Source organism: Pantherophis guttatus, chromosome 12 (genome assembly GCF_059756535.1).
Source record: "Pantherophis guttatus breed Tessera chromosome 12, ASM5975653v1, whole genome shotgun sequence".
NCBI classification, from domain to species: Eukaryota; Metazoa; Chordata; class Lepidosauria; order Squamata; family Colubridae; genus Pantherophis; species Pantherophis guttatus.
In genome coordinates this window covers 17,048,747-17,072,831 of record NC_142074.1, presented here as the reverse complement: position 1 = coordinate 17,072,831, position 24,085 = coordinate 17,048,747, and the positions used below count along the sequence as shown (strand labels likewise).

The 24,085-nt window shown below is 39.3% G+C and overlaps 1 protein-coding gene and 1 long non-coding RNA gene across 8 annotated transcripts in view; one reads left to right on the top strand and one right to left on the bottom strand.

Moving 5' to 3' along the window:
* The window catches only part of DIAPH2 (diaphanous related formin 2), a 343,475-nt gene that overhangs the window by 94,306 nt on the left and 225,084 nt on the right, over positions 1 to 24,085 (top strand). For all 5 annotated transcript variants that reach the window (XM_087877553.1, XM_087877550.1, XM_087877551.1 and 2 more), the window contains 2 exons: positions 2,309 to 2,608; positions 7,403 to 7,517. In XM_087877553.1, the coding sequence (XP_087733679.1) occupies positions 2,309 to 2,608; positions 7,403 to 7,517 (415 nt within the window). The remainder of the gene's footprint in view (positions 1 to 2,308; positions 2,609 to 7,402; positions 7,518 to 24,085) is intronic.
* LOC117665124 (uncharacterized) lies at positions 292 to 18,105 on the bottom strand. Of its 3 annotated transcripts, XR_009622679.2 has the most exons (6): positions 17,953 to 18,105; positions 15,980 to 16,036; positions 12,941 to 13,062; positions 12,175 to 12,298; positions 8,106 to 8,182; positions 292 to 449 (listed from the first exon to the last, which is right to left on the bottom strand). It is a non-coding gene; the product is annotated as an uncharacterized LOC117665124 (long non-coding RNA). The 3 variants fall into 3 exon arrangements; XR_004591252.3 differs by lacking the exon at positions 292 to 449 and having other exon boundaries at positions 8,086 to 8,182; XR_015729688.1 differs by lacking the exons at positions 292 to 449; positions 15,980 to 16,036 and having other exon boundaries at positions 8,086 to 8,182.

Here is a 24,085-nt window from a genome sequence, read left to right as displayed (position 1 = left end):
GAAACAACGATGGACTAGTCCGTGGTGCCTCTGCCAGTGAAAACTGAACTCGGGAGGGCTGCACGTGCCCCCCCCCGAGCTCCGTTTTTGCTGATAGAGGGCTGCAGGAGGTTGTTGCGGTCAAAAACAGAACTCAGGGGAGTCCAAAGCCGAAAATGGACTTTGAGCTGGCCACGCCCACCCTGGCCATGCTCCCTGGCCCCGCCGAGGTCAAACACAACCCTGATGCGGCCCTCAATGAAATCTAGTTTGACACCTCTGGTTTAGTGATTGTTCAAAATACGACGACACTTGAAAAAAAAGTAATTTATGACCAGTTTTCACACTTACAACCATTGCTTTGATCATGTGACCTCAGGGTCACATGATCAAAATTTGGCATGCCTTTATGACAGTTGGATTGTCCTGGGGTCACGTGATTCCCATTTGCAATCTTCCCAGCTTGGCTTCTGAGAAACAAAATCAATGGGGGAAGTCAGATTTATTTAACAACCACATGATTCACTTAACAATTATGGCCAGAAGGTCATGGAATGAGGCCCAACTCATTTAACAATTGCTTTGATAAACAATACAACTTCTCAACGGTGGTCGCAAGTCAAAAACTACCTGCATTTCATTGCTTCAACATAAGCCTAGATGCGAGTTTCTTCCACTCAGATGTAAATATAAACGTCAAAAATGAAATTAAAATACAAAAACGATTTGGGTTTATTTAAAATCTGATTATTGCATGTAAATGCTTATCAAACATGCCTAGAACAACATAATGTTATTAATACCATTGATACTTTGGATTAAGTATCAGTAGAGGCTCAACATTGTTACACAGAGGTGTATTGAAAGTTGAAGGGTTTAAAAGAAAGCAGAACAAATTTAATCTTTAATTGTAAGTTTTTAGGCACTTTAAAAACAAAGAGTGAACATTTAGCTCTTTGATAATCTGTCACTGGAAGTTCATTTGTTCTGGCTGATTTTATTCTAATGAATACATTTTCATGTATTCATGTATTGAAAGTAAAAGGAAGACATGCTGGTGTTTTGTTCAGGGCCTCATAATATCTTACGAAATTGCTAAAAGCTTATGTTGGTTTAGTGAAACAAATTTTCCTCCTGTAACCGTGTTAGTAGAAATGACGATTATTACGAATCAGAGCTAAGAGTAGGATCTTCATCCTAATTTTCCTGCTTATACAGTTAACGTAATTTTTTAAAAAATAGATTTTCTGAGGTACTGAATATTTAAATATGGGAAGACTTAGGATGATAATTCAATTTCTGCCCGTTGGCTTTTTTTCTAACACTTCTATGAATACCACGTAGATAAAAAAAATATATCCTTAAAACCCTTGGAATGTAGTTTTGTTAATGGACCTTTTTCCTTGTTTTCCAATATCGCTTCATTAATTCTCTTGATCTGTTCGAACGTGGAGGAACTCTTATAAAAGTTACACGTGCCACTGGCTGCTTCTTGCTGTAATGAAGTGCTAAAAATACCTGTTAAATAACTGAACTGATTTGAAAATGATTCCACCCCCCTTCTGACCATATTCTCATTTATTATGGATTTCATCTTTTGAAAACCCTTGAATAAAATGTAACAGACTGTAATTGGGTGAACTTGCATAAGGACTGGGAGATATTGAGAATGAGGAGATCTGTAAAAGAGAATATTTGTAGCTCAGGATTGATATGAGGGGTTGATATGAGGGTTTTTTTCTTACAGACGTTTCCTAGTTTGATGATGTCAAACTAGAGCCTTGGTGGCGCAGCAGACTAAAGTGCTGTTAACTAGCACCAGCTGCCTGCAATTACTGCAAGTTCGAATCTCACCAGGCTCAAGGTTGACTCAGCCTTCCATCCTTCCGAGGAAGGTAAAATGAGGACCCGGATTGTGGGGGCAATAAGCTGAATTTGTATAAAAAAGAACACCGCTTGGGAGCAGGTATATACAAAAGTATGAAGGCTATTGCTTAACGCATTGTAAGCTGCCCTGAGTCTCCGGAGAAGGGCGGCATATAAATTGAATGAATGAATGAATGAATGAATGAATGAATGAATGAATGAATGAATGAATGTATGTATGTATGTATGTATGTATGTATGTATGTATGTATGTTAGTTACCTAGTTTGGTTAATGGAACGTCTTCAAGAAAACAACCGAGCTCAGAGAAAAGACCTCTCAGGATGAAAAAATTATCTAATTGCCCTTTAATTGCAAAATGATTGATGTACTTTTAATAGCGTGTGGTTGACATTTTTTTTTTTTATCATCCTGTTTCCTAATTCCAAAACTTTCTCTTGTAGGGTTCTGCATCTTCAAGTGGTGGGCCTCCTCCTCCTCCGCCGCCCCCCCCCCCTCCTCCACTGCCAGGTCATTTGGTTTCTGTTGCCCCTGCACCTCCTCCTCCTCCACTACCTGGAGTTCTGCCTCCTCCACCTCCACCACCTCCTCCTCCACCTATGTTCAGTGGTCCACCAATGCCACCACCTCCTCCTTTCGGGGGGATACCTTCTGTCGTAACCGCACCAGTGCTGCCTTTTGGGATGAAGCCAAAGAAGAAATACAACCCAGATGTAACTATGAAGAGAATCAACTGGGCCAAGGTATCTCTTCATCAAACATCCTGAATGTTTGCCCTCTGTTTTTTTTCTCTAATGTCAAACAGAATACAGGCAGTCCTTGAGTGTAATGATCGCTTGCTCCGTTAGGATGGCACTAAGCTAGGGGTGGGCAACTGTGGCCCTTTTACAACCTGTGGACTTCAATTCCCAGAATTCCTGAGGCAGCTTGGCTGTCTCCGGAATTCTGGGAGTTGAAGTCCACAGGTTGTAAAAGGGCCATAGTTGCCCACCCCTGCACTAAGCAAATGACTTAAGATAATTCCTCAAATGTTGCACACAAGAAAGCACCTTCTTCCCCCAGCCTTCCTGCACTTGCATACACATTTATTTATTTATTTATTTATTATATTATATTATATTATATTATATTATATTATATTATATTATATTATATTATATTATATTATATTATATTATATTATATTATATTATATTATATTATATTATATTATATTATATTATATTATATTTCTATACCGCCTTTCTCCCGTAGGACTCAAGGCAGTGTACAGTCAAGAAAAATATAGACACACAAACATCATAAAATTGCTAATTAAAATTATTACTTAGTTTGGTCAATTAAATAAAACCCAGAATTAGATAACATTTAAAAAAATCATTCACATATTCATATGTTTAGCCCCGCCTGTTGGGTCTTGAGGGCACGGTGGAAAGCACGGAGATCAGGGATATTCCGTATCTCCGGGGGCAGTTCATTCCAAAGGGTTGGAGACCTCACAGAGAAGGCCCTCCCCCTGGGAGTCGCCAGTCGGCATAATTTGACTGATGGTACCCTGAGTAGTCCCTCCCTGTGAGAACGAACAGGTTGGTGGGAGGCTATTGGTGGCAAAAGACGGTCTCGTAGGTACCCAGGTCCTAAGCCATGGAGCGCTTTAAAGGTGATAATTAACACCTGAACGTGGACACAACCATTTTCCTGCCTTTCCTGGCCTCCCTATGCTCACTTACATGGATTTAACCTGGAGGGGTTTTTTTTGTTCTTCCTTCCCACATACTTGCATGTAGCCTGCGCTGAGCCTCCCAGGGTCTCATCCACCCTCCCACCAGGGTCACTATTCAGCAGGTTCTGACAGGTTCTGGAGAACCGGTAGCGGAAATTTTGAGTAGTTCGGAGAACTGGCAAATACCTCCTCTGGCTGGGCCCAGAGTGAGGTGGGAATGGAGATTTTGTAATATCCTTCCCACAGGAGTGGGGAGGGAATGGGGATTTTGCAGTATCCTTCCCCCAGGAGTGGGGAGGAAATGGGAATTTTGCAGGATCCTTCCCCCAGGAGTGGGGAGGGAATGGGGATTTTGCAGTATCCCCCCCAGGAGTGAGGAGGGAATGGAGATTTTGCAGTATCCTTTCCCCTGCCACACCCACCAAGCCACACCCCACATACTAAGCCACGCCCACAGAACCAGTATTAAAAAAAATTGAATTCCACCACTGCCTCCCACCTAACTCTGCAGCACCCCTGCGCTCCTTACCAGGGATTCTTTCTGTTTTCCGGAAAAACAACCCACATGTCTTGTGGTTACAGCGACAAACAGGACTATCTGAATTGCCGTCACTAAGCAACACATGCAACATCCTGCTTAATGTCTTCATCACTTAATGACGACAATCCTGGTCATAATTGTAACTTGAGGACAATCTGTAATGCTTTCCTGCCGATGAATTAATTTTGAATACCAAAAGAAGCTAATTGTTTTTCCGTGAATCGTTAATATATTAAACTTTAATCCTTGTCAGTGGTTGGGGATTTTCTCAAGAAATATTGAAGCTCTTACTTAGAGTTGTGACAGACATGGTCTCTGTTTTATATATCTCTATAAATATAATCTACCATTTTCCCTCTGGTGTGAAAGGTAACAGATTCAATAACATATTTTTTAAAAACTCATCATAAACCACTGTGGTCGTAAAGTAGTTTATAATATCATCTTTAATAGAAAAATGTTTCAGGCAGACTAAAGTGGTCTGCTGGGGCAGGAGATGTAATTTTGGTTTTAATAATCTTGATTTCTCCGTGGGGTGAAAGTGGGGGATACCGTAATACATTTTGCAGATGTTTACATGTATATGGAGAATAAAATCCAAGAACAAAATAGATATTGCAAGGCATCTGGTATTTTTTGGGTGGGTGGGCGGGTGGGTTTTTATTAATAATTTACTCTTCTGCGCTCTGCTTGGATGATTTAAGTTGCATCTATAAATCAGTTTATTATTATCTATTCTGCTGTGGTAGATGAGCAGTAGGAAGCTCATAATATGTACACAATATTATGTAAGTTGAGGACAGGAACATCTGAAGATTATCCCGTTCGAAGGTGTATATTTATTATGAATGCACAGCACAATACAACACTTTATTGTCAGTCAGCCACACTTGCTACCCAGTTCTATAAACACTACTTAATATTATCCTATTGGACATGAGCTGGAAAGTGTGTTTGGATAGATCTTCATTTTCGCAACATAATGTCCAATATAGCAACCTAATCCCAATGGATTAGATTTTGAGAAGTGAACGGGAAGGAATATTTACTTATTTTATTTGTACTTCATATTTCTGGACTACCCGTCTCCCTCAGAAAAGGACTCTGGACTGTGTACAATAAAACTGTGAAAAGTAAAAGAGTACATACGTAAATTAAAACGTTAGAGTTAACATTTTTGAGGTAATTTTTTTTAAAACGGAGCCCAGGATAATTAAAGACCCGGTTTGTGGGGGAAATAAGCTGACTTTGTATAAAAAAAAACACCGCTTGGGGGGGCCCGAAAGTACCTCCTCTGGCTGGGCCCAGAGTGAGGTGGGAATGGAGATTTTGTAATATCCTTCCCCCAGGAGTGGGGAGGGAATGGGGATACAAAAGTATGAAGGCTATTGCTTAACGCATTGTAAGCCGCCCTGAGTCTCCGGAAAAGGGCGGCATATAAATCAAACCAAAAAATCAATCAATCAATCAATCAATCAATCAATCAATCAATCAATCAATCAATAAATCTGGTTAAAAATTGGTTGATGGAGGCAAAGGTGAGGGGGTGGCCTCTCATGGCCCCAAACTAACCCCACAACTGAACACTCGTTTGGGTTCCCCACGCAAATCTCCAGAGCCATGTTTTGAGTTCTTTTCAGAAGACCAGGAGGATGGGAGCCTGCCTCACCTCTGAGGGAACAATATTCCATAGGATGGAGACAATAGTAGAGAAGGTTCTCTTCCTAGCTCCCAAGAATGTAATAATAGCAATAGCAATAGCAATAGCACTTAGGTACCGCTTATATATTGTTTTACAGGGCTTTACAGCCCTCTCTAAGCAGTTTACAGAGTCAGCATATTGCCCCCAACAATCTGGCTCATCATTTTACCTACCTTGGAAGGATGGAAGGCTGAGTCAACCTTGAGTCGGTTAGGATTGAACTGCTGGCAGTGGGCAGAATTATACTGCAATGCTGCATTCTAACCACTGGGAGGGAGGGAGGGAGGGAGGGAGGGAGGGAGGGAGGAAGGAAGGAAGGAGGGAAGGAAGGAAGGAAGGAAGGAAGGAAGGAAGGAAGGAAGGAATAGCATTTAGACTTATATACCACTTCACAGTGCTTTACAGCCCTTTCTAAACGATTTACAGAGTCAGCCTTTTGTCCCCAACCATCTGGCTCCTCATTTTACCCATCTTAGAAGGATGGAAGGTTGAGTCAACCTTGAGCCTGGTGAGATTTGAACTGCCAAATTGCAGGAAGCCGGCAGCCAACAGAAGTAATCTGCAGAAATGCACTCTAACCACTGCTCCACTGTGGCTCAGTGGCTCAATAATAATAGTAAGGTCCTTACAACAAACTCAGTTTTAATTTTGTGGATTCTGCAAAGGAAAGAAGAGTTGGATTCTTTTCCATACTTCCTCTTAAAACACACATGTACTAAAATAAGTCTTTTGTGTTAAAAGAGTTATGTCCATGAATGGCAAGAATGCACAAGTACATTGCCATTGTCTTATAAGAGCCCTGGTGGCACAGTGGTTAGAGTGCAGTACTGCAGTTTAGTTCTGCTGACTGCTAGCTGCCTGCAATTTGGCAGTTCAAATCTCACCAGGCTCAAGGTTGACTCTGTTTTCCATCCTTCAGAGGTAGGTAAAATGAAAATGCAGATTGTTGGGAGCAATATGCTGACTCTGTAAACTACTTAGAGAGGGCTGTAAAAGCACTGTAAAGCGGTATATAAGTCTAAGTGCTATTGCTTTTATTATTATTTTTACCTCCTTGTCTATATTTCTAGGATTTCTTGCTCTGCCAAGTAGTAACTAAGTCCTGTTCAGCTTTCAAGGTCATCTTGATACCATCAGATGGGTAATCCAAATATTTCACATGTCATCCAAGAAGTTTCTTCAGTTCAGAACTGAAGAAGCTTCTTGAATGAGAAGCAAAATGTTTTCAAAGAAAAAAAAAAACGCCTTTTGGAAAAAGCGTCTGTGGGACAACTATGACCTGGATGATTGAGAATCTCCATAGATATCATTTAGGTACAACATAAGATGGTATCTTAGTCTTTCTGAAGAAATTTTTACTATCATTTTTTGAGAAAATGCATGTTTTTGTTCCTCTTTTTTAAAAAAACGTCTCGTTTCTTGTTTGATGGAGAAGATTGAAAACTCCAGTCTCTGAATAATTTTGCTTTGATTGCAGGATGTGCAGATGTAATAATCTGCCACTGTCATGATTTGTGGAGGGTTAAGTGATTTAAATTGATAGTCTGTAATTAGGTTCATTTTCATTGCAGGTTGAACCGCACGAGATACAAGAGCACTGTTTTTGGGTGAAAGCTAAGGATGAAAAATTTGAAAATCCAGATCTGTTTGCCAAACTGGCGCTCACTTTTGCCACACAGATGAAGGGTAATTATTTCTCTTTTTCTTGAATGGCCATAATGGACATGTGGATTGATAACTAATATTTTTATTAGTGATGCCGTAGAGATCGGTGCAAAAACATATACTAATACGACCAGTGGTGAAATCCAAATTTTTTTACTACCAGTTCTGTGGGCATGGCTTGGTGGGCGTGGCTTGGTGGGTGTGGAAGGGGAAGGATACTGCAAAATCTCCATTCCCACCCTACTCCAGGGGAAGGATACTGCAAAATCCCCATTCCCTCCCCACTCCATGGGAAGGATACTGCAAAATCCCCATTCTCTCCCCAGCAAAATCCCCATTCCCTTCCCATTCCAGGGGAAGGATACTGAAAAAACTCTGTTCCCTCCCCACTCCTGTGGGAAGGATATTGCAAAATCTGCATTCCCACCCCACTCTGGGGCCAGCCAGAGGTGGTATTTGCTGGTTCTCTGAACTACACAAAATTTCCGCTATTGGTTCTCCAGAACCTGTCAGAACCTGCTGGATTTCACCCCTGAAGACGCCCATGTAATCTACATTTTAGATGTAGGAGATAAAACAAAAAGAAAGATGACATTAAAAAATACATACTGTTTATGAGCTGGGAAGGAGGCAGTTGAAATAAAAGAGAAAACTGGAATCATTTTGATGGTTTTGGTATCATAGGCCTATAAAAAAAAAAAAATAGAATCAGAGTGATTTAAACCTGGGTGGATAAAAATAAATGATTTAAGAAAAATACAGTTTTTTTTAATTTAAATTGGATTTTTAAAAATTTAAATCAGATTTTTTTTATTTTTATCAAATTTATTTTAATAAAATGCTTTTGGAGTAAAAATCTATCTAAAGGTAGTTTTCTATTTAAGTTACATTAATAGTTTAGTTTATTCAGCATGAAATGGAGCTTAGTTATGTAGCATGAGATTGTATATATATATGCTTCAATATTTACCTTTTTTGTAAACTCATTCAATGAATCCAAGCTCTGCAAACTGAGATAATACACACTGCATTGATGCATTCACACAATTTCACAGTAACCAAGAGGTAGATCATAAAACAAAGTTTCTCCCATTGTTTTGCAAATCTACGTACACTACAAACTGTATGATTGTTTGAAGAGAAATGCATCTATACCACCAGGCTCTAAGTGTGAGGAGGAAGGGCAAGCAGTAAAAATGAAAGTGAAACCTTCTGAGCAGCTTATAAATATAATATTAAAGAGCACCTGTCATTTCAGATCCATTATGGCAGTGCCTGTTAGCGGGCATCCACTCACCTGCTGCTCGCCACGTCCCTCACCTTGTTGTGTCACTGCTGCATCATCAGCCTTCCCATTAAAGTGAATGGGATTGTTGGTGAGTCAGCAGCGGGTCAGAAGAGGAGCCGCTGTGGGACAGAGATGACAGTTGCTCTTTAAAAGTTATGTGTCAGACTTCGATGCTATCTCAAAATAAATGAATTTCCAAACTGCCAATCTTTAAGGAAATCTTCTCTTTATTCGAGTACAGCAACCGGATCATGACTTGTGCGGACAAGACTGACCTTTTGCCCCCCAATCCCTCCCTTTCCGATCCCCAATTCTCTGCTTCTCATTGGCTATCTTCCAAGTCATTCTCCTGACTTCTTGTCTCGTCATTTCACAGGAATGTCCCCCCCCTTCATTTCCACGGAGACCGAGCTTCAAAGGGATTTAGCAGGCAAAAGTCCAGGGCTTATCTTCCTTTCTATGTCAGCGGTGAGACGCTGACATCATGATTTAAATCGAGTTGATTTAAATCAAATCCACCCTGATTTAAACTGAGGGAGGCCATGGTGTAGAAAGGTTTCTTCCTAAGACATAAACAATGAAGGATATATTACATTCTTCCAGACCAGGATGAAACACTAAACAGTTTTATAGTAGCTAATGGAATGAAGCTTTTATTTCCCCACTCTTGAATGGAAAACATTAAGTTTTTCCTTTGTTAACTCAGTCTATGTTTTCTCGATGTAAAGATATAGAAGATATGGACTTTAAAACCTTACCAAGTAGCCTAAAATATGAAGTACATACCGTATTTTTCAGAGTATAAGACACACCTTTTCCCTCCCTTTAAAGAGGCTGAAAATTTGGGTGTGTCTTATACTCCGAATGTAGCTTTTTCGAAGCTCTTTTTTTCAGCCCATACGAGGTGCTAATGAGGTGCTAGTGAGCGATCTTCCCAGCTTTGCCTGCTCCCTCGACTCTCCGCTGTGCTTTAACGAGGCCCTAGCGAGTGAAGCAATCTCCATGCTTTGCTCAGACTCTCAGCTGTTCTTTAGAAGCTCTTTTTCAGCCCTAACTAGGCGCTAGCCAAGTAAAGCGATCTCCCCGTGCTTTGCCTGCTTTTCTCATTGCTCCTTCCTCTCAGCTATGCCTTGGAAGCTGTTTTTTTATCCCCAAGCAGGGGATAAAAAAACCAACAAACTAATGTGCTGAAGCTGACCAGACTAAGGACGCTAGCCAGATGAATACCTGGTAGGCAGATTTACCCCCCCCCCCTATTTTCCTCCCCAAAAACTAAGCTGCGTCTTATACTCCGAAAAATACGGTACACTTATTCTAGCTTTTAGAAACAAGACACATTTGTGTGTGTGTAAATAGCACAGCATAAAGAGCCTTGAATTTTCTTTCTTGCCCTAAAGCAAAATACTGGATGTTGCTATTAGGTTTGTTGCGGTGTGATTTTTCCAAGCAAGTTCAGTTAAAAACTCTTGTCTGGAAAGTAGTATATGGAACTGCTTTAGGCTGAGCTATTTGTTTGGTAGATGGTGATGATTTGTTATAGCTGTCCCAGCCCAAAAAGACTCTGAGAGACTTACAATATCCAGTATCAAATCTAAGATTAAAAAAACAACAACGTTACCACTCAGACTAATGGCCTAGATTAAAAAAACCACAAACAACTGTAACCATAAAGCAAAGAAAAACTACTCACACAACAGGCAAATAAGTCCATGTTTTAGATCACAGCGACATCTCAAGACGTATAGTCAAGGCTATGGTTTTCCCAGTTGCAATGCAATGCACAGCAATGCTGTGAAAGTTGGGCCATAAGGAAGGCTGAGCGCCAAAGAATTGAGGCCTTTGAACAATGGTGCTGGAGAAGACTCCTGCGAGTCCCTTGGACTGCAAGGCGATCCAACCGGTCAGTCCTAAAGGAGATCAACCCTGACTGCTCTTTAGAAGGCCAGATCCTGAATATGAAACTCAAATACTTTGGCCACCTAATGAGAAGGAAGGACTCACTGGAGAAGAGCCTAATGCTGGGAAAGATTGAGGGCAAAAGAAGAAGGGGACGGCAGAGAACGAGGTGGCTGGATGGAGTCACTGAAGCAGTCGGTGTGAGCTTAAATGGACTCCCGGGGATGGTAGAGAACAGGAAGGCCTGGAGGAACGTAGTCCATGGGGTCGCGATGGGTTGGACATGACTTCGCAACTAACAACAACAACAATATCTCAAGAACATTTTGGAACCCTAAGAAATTGGGCATCTTCTCTGGGGAGAATGCTGTTCCAGAGGATAGAGCAGGCATGTCCCCTCCATCCCAGACAAGGTTCAATGGAGGGGACTTGGAGCCCCCACTCGGCCTGAAGGTGCCAGATAGGTACAAGCCATGAGAAACAGACATCTGTTGAAGGGCTTTAGGGGTGACAACCAGCACCTTGAATTGCACCTAGAAGCCAATGGCAACGACTGCAGCTCATGGAGGAGGGATTACATATGGATATTATATGCTTGCATTGCTGAATTTTGGACCCAAAAATAAATACTGAGAGCAAGACAGTTGGGACAGTTTCTGGTATTTTCAATTCCCCAAGTGTGGTCCACTCCCAGATTCCCACCAGACATACAATAGTGGCCAAAATTGTGGAAACCTTTTGGGAAAAGTGTCTTTGAAGTTTGATGGCTAATAACACCACTTTTTTGGGGGGAGTTTCAAGATAATCATATTCCACTGCTGGAATGGCCTGGGAATATCCCAGACCTTAACCCAATTGGAAATCTATGGAGGCAACTAAAAAAACTTGTTAGTCAGAAGCGACCCAGCAATAAAACCCAGTTAATAGAAATCATCATTCAATCTTGGTTTCACATGATAACAGCTGCAGAACTAAAAGACTTGGTTCACTCCATGGGAACCCGTTGTAAGGCCGTCATTCATGCTAAAGGTTACCCAACTAAGTATTAACTGACATGATAATTTTTGTATATCTCATTTTTTCGATGGTGATCATTTTTGTATATCTCGTTTACGTGTTTCACTTTTCTTCTTTATACTCTAACTGCTATTCTAATAGAAAATCCTTCATAAAAGTTATTGCATTGCATTCTTGGTTAAATTATCTTTCCATTGATATATAATTTTAGGATACTACTCCAAAAAAAAAAAAAAAAAGAAGAAGAAGAAGTGATGTTATTAGCTAGTTTTAGAAAATACACTTTTCCCAAAAGATTTCCACAATTTTGGCCACTACTGTACCTTTTAATCAATACAATTGTATATGGCTTTAACTGATTGGTTTCATTAGGGGATGTTATCCTATTATGGTAAACTGCTTTGAGATGCATTTCTAGGAGGAGAGGAAGATTTTCTATTTAAAGATAAAGTGAGAACCATCGATAAAGCCAAATACCTTCACATTTCCCCTCGCAGTTCACCCCAGCTTTATTTCTTCTGTCTCATATCTCCTTCTACCCAATTCCACTTGCAGCTTTGCACAAACATCCAATCCATTTTATTTCTTCCCCTCTTTGTTCCTGTTCGTATGATATAAAAGGACATTATTTAGATATCTTGACATTATTTGTCTCGTTTTACAAAAAGATTCAATTATCAGCGCATGATAATCATAATCACCATTCCATGTTTTTTTTTTTTTAAATTTGATTTATATGCCGCCCTTCTCCGAAGACTCAGGGCGGCTTACAATGTGCTCAGCAATAGCCTTCATCCTTTTGTATATTTATACAAAGTCAGCTTATTGCCCCCACAACTGGGTCCTCAATTTACCTACCTTAGAAAGGATGGAAGGCTGAGTCAACCTTGAGCCTTGGCGAGATTCGAACCCTGCAGTAATTGTAGGCAGCTGGTCTTAATAACCAGCTTAATAACAGGGTGCCTTAAACCCCTGTACTACCAAGGCTCATGTGTGTCAAAGTAAAGAATTGAGCTGTGTGAAGATGATAGCTAAGCATCACGAGTTGTAAACGTGGCCATTTGAAAACCTCTCTGGACCCCGGCGGTTAGTTATAAATGGAGAATGAAATGGAATCTATGTTATGTTGTTTGCTATGAGAAAGCACTTTGCAGTGATTCATCCAAAATTCATACAACCCCCCCCCCCCCGAATAAATTGATAGGTCCCATTGACTTTATGAGTGACGGGAGGATGGAGTTACCTGCTCTTCCAAAGTATCCTTTCAATCCATCATCTTCACAATTGTAAAAGGCAGTCCATCAATGCCTACTGTGATAGATTTATCATCTCATGCAGAGGCTGAAATCTTCAGGAATTCAAACACTGATGGATGATCAAAGAGAATCTTGATTATGCAAATGCGCTAAACATGTTTTTAACGGCCTGAAACTGTCTTAAATTGAAACCTGGAATAAGTGTGGGAAGTCCAAAAATATGTGTTTTTTTTTTTAAATGTCTCCCAAAGTCATTGCCTTTTTTGTGTAACAGTGTTATATACTTAACATGATTTGTAGGGTTCACTTGAATCAGTGGTAAAATGTAAAATTTGTTACTACCGGTTCTGTGGGCGTGGCTTGATGGGGGGGGTAATGTGACTGGGTGGGCGTGGCCAACTTTTTATTTATTTATTTATTTTTAAAAGCATTTTTTCTACAACCTCTTCGGCCGAAAAGGTTGCAGAAAAAAATGCTTTTAAAAGCCTCTGACGATCAGGCAACTCAGCTGGGATCATCAGAGGCTTTTAAAAGCATTTTTTTTCTACAACCTCTTCGGTTGAAGAAAAAATGCTTTTAAAAGCCTCTGACAATCCCAGCTGAGCCGCACGATCATCAGAGGCTTTTTTAAAAAAAAATTTAAAAGCATTTTTTCAGCCGAAGAGTTTGTAGAAAAAATGCTTTTAAAAGTAAAAAAAAAAAAAAAAAGAGCCTCTGATGATCGCGCGACTCATGTGGGGGCACAGGAATTTTTGCTACCGGTTCTCCGAACCACCTGCCGCCATCGCTACCAGATCAGACGATCCTGTCCGAACCGGGAGCATTTCACCCCTGACTTAAATGCTCTTCATTTTTTATTTTTATTTTTTGGTTTTAATTGTGTTGGAGTTTTGTTGTCTATTACATGCCTTGAAAATGCTCATTGCAGCATTCCTGTTTAGACTTCTTTAATCTAGTGGAAAACTGGCAAATCCTTTGACTGTTTTTCTTGTGCTGTCAAAGTGGAGGGGGAAAAAATGAGGTGGTAATTTATTCTTAGCCTACTCCTGAGCTACTGACAAATTTCCAAATACACTTGGAGAACAGTGCTAATCTCTGTCTCGTGGCATAATGGCAATCTACGGTTGCATCGCTGACAAAATAGAGTAAGGTCTGGAAGGGATTTTGGAGGTCATCCAGTCCAAACTTTTGCCCAGTACAAGAATTCATTTTCACAATAAACAGCTATTTGCTGTTTTAAATGCTTCCAGAAAAGAAGAATCCACCATCTCTTTAGAAAGTCTGCATGTAGGGTTCAAATGAGAAGATTCGGGTTCTTTATTTTTGAAGGCTGCCTTTATAATACCTAGTTTCACAAATAATGGAAATATTTAAACCTTTTTTATACAGCTACTGAAATAGAATGTAACCAATGGTGGGTTTCAAATTTTTTTTAATACCGGTTCTGTGGGCGTGGCTTGGTGGGCGTGGCATGGCTTGGTGGGCATGGCTTGGTGGGCATGGCAGGGGAAGGATACTGTAAAATCTCCATTCCCTCCCCAATCCAGAGGAAGGTTACTGCAAAATCCCCATTTCCTCCCGATCAGCTGGGACTTGAGAGGCAGAGAATAGATGGGGGCGGGGCCAATCAGAGGTGGTATTTACCGGTTCTCCGAACTACGACGACACGAGTGATGTCGAGCTGGCCACTCCCACCCCGGCCCCTTGAGGTCAAACACAACCCTGATGTGGCCCTCAATGAAATTGAGTTTGATACCCCTGAACTAAGTCATATTGCAGAACTGTTTTGAAAACTCTTCATCTTCTGTTTGGAATGTGTGAATATGATTGGCTGTTCATTAAAACTCCCCCATCCATAAGACCCATATTTAAATATGAGCCAGCAGTATGGCAGCAGCTGCCAAAAAAGCCAACACAGTTCTAGGCTGCATAAACAGAGGGATAGAGAATCAAAATCACATGAAGTATTAATACCACTTTATAATGGCTTGGTAAGCCCACACTTGGAATAATGCATCCAGTTTTGGTCGCCACGATGTAAAAAAGATGTTGAGACTCTAAAAAGAGTGCAGAGAAGAGCAACAAAGATGATTAGGGGACTGGAGGCTAAAACAAAAGAAGAACGGTTGAAGAAACTGGGTATGTCTAGTTTAATGAGAAGAAGGACTAGGGGAGACATGATAGCAGTCTGCCAATATCTCAGAGGTTGCCACAAAGAAGAGGGAGTCAAACTATTCTCCAAAGCACCTGAGGGCAGAAACAAGAAGCAATGGGTGGAAGCTAATCAAGGAGAGAAGCAACTTAGAACTAAGGAGAAATTTCCTGACAGTGAGAACTATTAATCAGTGGAACAACTGGCCTCCAGAAGTTGTGAATGCTCCAACACTGGAGGTTTTTAAGATGTTGGATAACCATTTGTCTGAAGTGGTGTAGGGTTTCCTGCCTAAGCAGGGGGCTGGACTAGAAGACCTCCAAGGTCCCTTCCAACTCTGTTATGTTATTATATTATATTAAAATATTTCAGTACAAATTCTGAATGTAGTAATTCATTTGGAGAACCTCTAGAATGAATATTGGCTCCTGTCATTTTGATATCGCCAGACATTGCTGTGCATTGAACGCAAAGTAATTGAGCCTGTTGTCGTAGTGTTTGTCATGTTTTTTTAAAGTAGGAATACAAATATTGTAAATAGATACATGCTTAATTCTAGAGTTGTTTGAATGTTAAGGCAATTCCTGACAGTTCGCACTGTTTTCCGTTGGAAATAGATGGATTAGCTTCCTCTAAAATGTTCAACCACCTCTTAATTCACTGTCTAAAATAATTTTGGGTAGATCGGGTAAAGATTCACTGAAACATAGTAATTAATTTAAAATGCTAAAAATGTTATTTGTAATAGAAGCGGCATAGTTGACTGAGGGCGTTTCTATCATTTTCCTCATAATGGTTGTCTGACAAAACAATTCTTAATAACTGGGTTTGGGCAAATTGTGGAAAAGTCTGTTTTAGCTTATAATTTACTTACAAAATAGATTGATTTTTGTCAGTAAGATGTGGTTGTGTTAAACACATTTGTAGTTTCCTGTAAAAACAAAAACAGGTGAAATGTAGTGTATATTTTACTTTGCTTTTTTTTTAACGTACTGTGGAAGAAATTTGTGCTCAAAAACATATCGTTTGCATATAATTGAGAGCTATAATTTGTCAAACTTCTCCAGTATATTTTGTTGAATGTTATCAAGCAGATATTTCTCTTCCATTGGTTCTAATTCTGCCTGCAAAAACGTGTCTATCCATTAATAAGTAAATAATTACAAGGCAGTGTGTGTTTTAAACCTTGTCTTGTGTGGTTGATATTTTTGGGAAAACCTCCAGATAAAATAGACTTCACTCTGGTAAATAGACAGAGTTTGGGAACCAAAGAACTATAGGTGGGATTTGTAAGAAGGTGCTGGGAACTGAATTATATTTGGCCTTATTGATATTAATTGGGTAGTAGTTAATAAAAGTTACATTATGACCTTACACACCACAATACTATTTAACCTTTTCAGCAATGACCTTGTAAAATGTCACACTCTCTGTTATTGCACTGCATTGAAAGAATATCGGATAAATGTAAACTCTTCTTTAAGGTTACTTTTGCAAGGTGGATGTTGACAGAAATTAACTATGTTGCTACGGTTTTCGTTTTCTACTGTTTTATGTTTTTTTAAAGAAGTTGTTCAGCAGCTAGGTTGTTTTTGCAGGAGGCTGTCAGTTATAAATGGTTAAGAGTACTAATCATTTTTTGCATTGATTATTATATTCTGTTTGTTCTCGTTGATCAAGGTATTTTATGCACATAAGGCAATGAACAATTGTTATTCTACTAAAAATCAATTTCTCGAATATCTTGGATAACATGCCTCTGTTTCATATATCATGTTGAATCATGGCGCGTAATATTAATTACCAAGCTGGTCCATAAATGGAAAAGAATATATTCTTAATGGAAAGTATGCCTTAAGCTGGTATCATTGAACATCAATGAAAATGATATGAGAAGTTTGATAAAAGAAATATAACAGGTAGAGTCGCCTTTCCACTCCAATCCAGGAGCCCTCAGGCAGTCACATTCACGACAAACCATTTTATATCAAATTCTTTATCAGCGAAATATAAATTTGGTATATATGTGTGTATATATATATATGTGTGTGTGTGTATGTATGAATGAGATACATAAATTTGATTAATAGATAAATAATAAATATCTTCTCAATTGTTCGGCACAAATGACCAGGATATAACTAATTCATTTATGGAGGTTGATTTCTTGATAGTTGATAAGACCTAGCCATAATTTTACTTAAAAATAAAATAATTAAAGTTAATATCATTTAATCTGTTTCTCGCACGTTAAATATATAAAATAAGCTAAAGTTACATTTGAGAAGCGTAATTCCTGGTGAATTACATAGAATGATCGATGCTGTTTTCCTGACAGGACCAACTGTAGTTCTTTATGTAGTTTTATTAGAACAGGAAAATCAGAAACTGCTAGCATTAAATTAAAGTGACCAGTTTGCCTGTTATTCCCTTGGTTTGGGTCAACAATATGATCCAAAATAGTTCTTCTTTAGCACCATTTCCAACTTTTTACATTGTAATCCAAATATCAAATTTTATTGAAAAAGATTTTAAAGATTTACGTTAGTTCTGTCTCACCTTGCTAAGTGAACGATAATAGTGGCATTCCAAAGAAATGTTTGTTTTAGGGATAAATAAAAGTTACTAATTGATGTACAATTTACCCGACATAAATTATAGAACAATATTATTGCCTTTTTTATATATATATACATTACTTGCTGCCACTTTCTCCTCTTCACTTACTCTGCCAGAAAGTGGAAGAGTTTTCACACTTAGGACTTGTGAGTTTTAAAACAAACAAACATAAATTGCAGTATTTTTGGTTTTGCCTATTTCTACAACAATAAATCTCTTTTAGTTTACCTGTTTGGTGTCCGGCTTTTGAAACGTTGGACACCTTTCAAAATAATGTTCATGTCTGTCTGTCCGGTTTCAAGATGATGAAATTGATTAGGATCCAGGAATTTGTACACCACAGCTTTTCGATTCCAAATATCTTATGGATGAAAGTTGCACAGTTTGGAGTTAATGCAAGGATCTTCTTCACCCCATAAAGAGCAAAGAAAACATCCCTCTTCCTTGCACGGATAGAAGTGCTCTTTGATTTACATGACAGCCACAAGAGGGCATAGATGTGAACAAGGCTGGCTCTGAAGTTGCAAATGGATGTTAATCACAAGGGCGATACGCTTGCTGTGATGCTGTCGCTGACTTGGGAATTTGAAGTCTCTAAAGGTGATTGATGGGAAGAGGAAGGATAAATAAGCATCAGAGTCATCTGGGTTTCAAACTGCAGATGGCTCTCTTGGTCTTCTCATAGGTCACGCTTGGTATCTCCAACTTGAATTTTCCTTTCCGTTCTTCCTTGATGCCTGTGAATGGCAGGCAGGTGAGAATGGCTAAGTGGGAAGTTAATTTACGTCTGGGGAATAGAGTTTGAAGCAAACGCCAGCTATGAATTCCCAAGAGCGAAAATGTTAACTAGATGAGGATCTGGGTTGCCCATGTGAAATGAGAATGATGACCAAGTGTTTGTGACTTTAATAGATTGTTGGTACATTAGAGATACAGTGCTGGTTTCTGCCTTTGTGTTAAAACTTTTTGGTAACAGATCACGAAAATGGGGGATAGAGGTCACACAATTTTTAAACTGGACTTCAGACTTTGTCTCAAAATATACGTAGAATAACCTTTTTCTTGTTAAATTTTATAAATAAATCTGCTATTAATTCCAGTTGAGAATGTCTAAACATTTACATTTTGTTTATTTGTGTGGTTATTGTAAAAGTCTTACGTAGCCCCTAAATATACTTTATCTATTTGCACTCCGCGGGGAACCTCTGAAATTGGCTGGAATTCTATGTGCTCCATGCTGATTTACACCTTTCTAATAATGTCTCTGTATTCTTTTTACAAATGTAATTTTATTAATGATATTTTTTTTAAAAAAGATAAAAAATGAACTAATATAAGTTACTAATTAGTTACTAATATAACTAATATAAAGTGAGAGAAAGAAAAGAAAAAAAAGCTAAAAGTGCAAGAAAGAAAAAAAATGAAGAAAAAAATATGAAGTAATAGTTTTCAATCTTTTTACAGCAGTTATAAATTCAATTATAAAATTACGTCTTACAACATAGCTATCTTCTTTCTGCGGTCTATTCTGTCTAATCATCAAAACTTCAAATCATTTTTTCCCCTGCTTCAGGTTTCCAGTCACCAGTAAATATAGGCATTGTCTCTTCTCTAACCAAGTTAATTTAGCAATTTCAACAAGTTGCTGTGCCATGGGTTCCTCTCCCGATTTTATTTTATATTCCCCTTGGCAAAATTCTTATTATTTAACAATAAGTTAGCCATTTGAGTTTACATATTATTCCTCATCTATAAAATGCTTCTTGCGCTTAGAATTACATAGATAACTTCGCGACAGCCTGGGTTTGTGTCTATTCTATCTAACATATGGATTTTTAAAATCCACATTTGTGTCTTGATTTTATCATGCTACAAATATCCATGCCACCCAAATCACGGGTCATGTCCTTCTAACTCCAAAAATCTTCTATTTCTCAATAACACCCACTCTTTCTACCAAACCAAACTGCAAGCTGCAAAATACAATTTCAAGTCAGGTGAAATTCAATCCTTTGCATCTTGTAACATCTTACATTTAACTCGTGTCCTTTTTCCCAGCCGCACAAATTTAGGTGTCTCCTTGTGCCGCTGTTTAAATGCTGCATCAGTTGTCAAAAACATTGTTCTATCTAGGCAAAACATCGTTTTTATCACAGATATTCTGCCCGGCAATGTCAGTTGTAGTTTATCCCATCTTAACGTATCTTTTTTAACTTTATTCCGTGTCTTAATATAGTTACTTTGAAATAGCATCAAGTTCATATTTATCATAGGGATACCCAGATATTCTATTTTCTTCTCAGTCTTAAGACCTGCTTTAGTCATCTATTGTTTGATCTTCCATCTGCATATTTTTTTGTTAACATCTTCATCTTCTATTTATTAGTCGTCTGACCTGCCAGTGCACCAAATTCCTTTAATTTGCCCATTAATATGCCACCAGGTTTGACATTTTGGGCTTAGACAATTTAGAACTACGCCTCCTTTGGTCTGATTTAAGCGTAGTACACAAAATTATCTGCTACAATATCCTACTTCAGTTTCAACCACAATAATACATGAGCACACAATAGATACAAACGTAAGGTAAACCACTCCAAACTCGATTGCAGAAAATACGACTTCAGCAACAGAGTGGTCAATGCCTGGAATGCACTACCTGACTCTGTGGTTACTTCCCCAAACCCCCATAACTTTAACCTTAGACTGTCTACTGTTGACCTCACCCCATTCCTAAGAGGTCTGTCAGGGGCGTGCATAAGCGCACCAGCGTGCCGACCCTGTCCTGCTGTCCCCCATTTATTCGTATCCATTTCCTGTATTCATAATCATGTTTATACTTTTATCTTATACATGCTTGACAAATAAATAAATAAAAAAATAAATTAAAAAAATATTTCAGTTCCCTTTAGTGGGATCTTCCAAAACCAGCACCCAAGCCATCTGCAAAAGTCCTTAAGTTGTAAGCTTCTTTTAAAAATCTTTAACGCCCCAATCTTTTCACCCTGTCTTATATCTCGAATCAATATTTGAAGAAGCAAAATAAATCAGATTGGGTACAGTGGGCCTCTCCGCCTTCTTCCTTTTCATATCGCATAGAACTTTGTTTGTTGTTAGGTATCTGTTAAAAAATCATTTCTGTTTTCTATAGATCGATCTTACCCATTTTGTAAAGTTCAAAATTCAAATAATACCTCTGTAACTCTTTGTTCTTTCAGCCCTATCGGGTGGGTGCTTAATTGGAAGCAAGGCCCACCGATTTTCAGTTTTTCTTGCTGCCAAGAAACTTTTGCAAAGGAGTGCAAAAGATTTGATCGTCTCTTTGTCCACTTCCCTCCAACTTTTATTACCCTTATTTTATTTAAGATTTAAATCTCTAAGATGTGTTAAGAAATGGCTATATAACAGAACCGATCTCTAGACGTCGAAAGCTGTTCTCGCTGAGCTGCTCACGTGTACCCCCCCCCCCCCCGGTTAGAAGGGTATGGATTGTAAATTGATCTTAAGAATGATAGATGTGTGTTTTTTTTTTTTTTTTTTTTACTGCAGCTGGACTATTGTGGAAGGGGTTTGCTGTGTGGGCCTCCCAGGAATTGCTTGAATGTTGTCTCTTTTGTGCGAAGTTTTTGTTTGAAAAGCTGGTGGGCAAACACAACTAGCTTGATCGCACCTGCTTCTGTTGTAGGGGGATGTGAGTCTATTTGGACAGAGAGCGCATCAGTTGCCATTTCATTCAACCTCACACAAAAGAAGTCCATAAGGAGGAACATTCTACTGACGCCCAACCACAAACCCATGCTTGCAGCCATAGTGACGCTTGTAAACACCGAATTCCTCTTTTGTTCCAACAGGCAGTTGGAAAACAGCCAGCGGAGAAGTTTTCCCCTCTGTCTCTACATCATCACAAAATAGGTTACGCATTCATTAAGTCTTTCCAGGAAATCTTTTTTTTAAAAAAATACTTTGAGATCTAAAAAATCAGCAGAACCAGTTTCAGCTTCAGAATATCCAGCTTGTTAAGCAATGGTTGGCTTTACATTTTAGCACACAACGTATTGCTTTTCTTCTCGTAAAATGAGCCGAGGTGGTGCAGTGGTTAGAGTGCTGTACTGCAGCTACTTCAGCTGACTTCAGCAGATCAGCAGATCAAATCTCACCAGCTCAAGGTTGACTCAGCCTTCCATCCTTCCGAGGTGGGTAAAATGAGGACCCAGATTGTTGGGGGCAATATGCTATTTAGTATACTGTTGATTGTTGTAAGCCGCCCAGAGTCCTCGGAGAGTGGGCGGCATAGAAATATGATTGATAAATTAATTAATTAATTAATTAAATTAAAATAAAATAAAATAAAATAAAATAAAATAAATAATAAAATAAAATAATAAAATAAAATAAAATAAAATAAATAAAATAAAATAATAAATAAAATAAAATAATAAATAAAATAAAATAATAAAATAAAATAAAATAAAATAAAATAAAATAAAATAAAATAAAATAATAAACCAGAGATGCCTAAACTAAATTCCAGGGGCCATACGTTGTCATGAAAACCTTGTGTTTGCCTTCCTTCCAGACCTTCAAAATGAATCCCCAAATATCCATGGTGAATGTAACAGAAGTTAAACGATTAGATGTGATTTAGAGCCGTGATGGCGAACCTATGGCATGCGTGCCAGAGCTGGCACGCAGAGCCCTCTCTGTGGGCACGTGCACCATCATCAGCTGCTTTTCTGGTTTCCGGCACGCATATCTTCGAGTGCCGGAAAATGGCTTGAAAACAGTCGGGAAAAAAAGCTGGTCTTTCCACACGCCGGAACACCGGAAACCTGAAAACCAGCTGGCTGGTGCGCACATGCTTATTTTTTGGCTGTTTTTCGGACCAAAACCAGCCTGGAAACCAGCAAAAAAACAGGCATGTGCGTGCCAGCCAGCTGGTTTCCGGGTTTCCGGTGTCTGATGTGCGCACATTCATGTGCGTTCCGGTTTGGGCACTCGGTGTCGAAAAGGTTCGCTATCACTGATTTAGAGAGTTATAGCATCAACTAACTTTTAGTTGATGTTTAGTTGATGTTTAGTTAAATTAAATAGTAATGAAATGAAAAGAAAGTCAGTTTTCGCTGTAGTCCAAATAAGTAGTTGTGTGTGTTTGTGTGTGTGTCCTATTTTATCACAAAATCTAAAAAGTTGTGCCCTCTGCTAAATAGGCTGCCTTACTATTATGAGTGTCACTCCCTGTTTTTATTTTACAGGTCGTCCTTGACTTACAGCCACAACTGAGCCCCAAATTGCTAAGTAAGACAGTTGTTAAGTGAGTTTTGCCCCATTTTGCAACCTTCCTTGCCACGGTTGTTAAGTGAATCACTGAAGGGGTGAAGTTAGTCACACGGGTTGTTAAGGGAATCTGGTTTCCCCATGGACTTCACTCGTCAGAAGGTCACAGAAAGGAATCACATGACCGGGGGACAATGCAATCATCATAAATACCGGTACATACCAGTTGCCCAGCGTCCAAATTTTTGATCATGTGACCATGGGGAAGTTGCAACAGTCATAAGTGGGAAAAAAGAAGTCATCGCACATTTTTTCAGTGCCGTTGTAACTTCAAATGGTCATTAAATGAACGAGGACCCAGTTTGTGGGGGCAATAAGCTGATTTTGTATAAATATACAAAAGTATGAAGGCTATTGCTTAACGCACTGTAAGCCGCCCTGAGTCTCCGGAGAAGGGCGGCATATAAATCAAATTAAAAAAAATATGTTGAGGAATATATTTCTCTCTCTTTCTCTCTCTTCCTTCCTCCCTCTCCCTCCTTCTCTCCCTCTCTCCCTCCCATTCTCTTCCCCTCCCTCCCTCTCCCCCTCTCCCTCCCTCTCTGCCCCTCCCTCCCTCCCTCTCTCCCTCTCCCTCTCTCCCCCTCCCTCTCTCCCTCTCCCTCTCTCCCCCTCCCTCCCTCCCTCTCTCCCTCTCCCTCCCCCCCTCTAATTTGTATGCTGCCCATCTCGCTAAAAGAGACTCAAGGCAGCTTATACATATTGAGTTACATGCAGTTATAAAACATAGGAACAATAAAGATTTTACGTTTTAAAAAGTCCCGATTAAAATAAAACGAAGCAGGAGGGAGCAAAGTGCATCCAGAGATGAGGTAGGGTGTGCTCCATCCCATCAGCCACCTCTAACGGTGCCAGGCCCCCTCGAGGCCCCCAGGCTTTACATTTATTTCTATACCGAAGGATCCAGCTTCCCAGTCCAAATAATGTGTTTACCGCACACCATTACAGGAGTTGCTACTGGCAGTATCTGCAATGGTGTCATTATCTCTACTTTCCCAGACTTGGATGGACAACCGTGGAGGCCCAG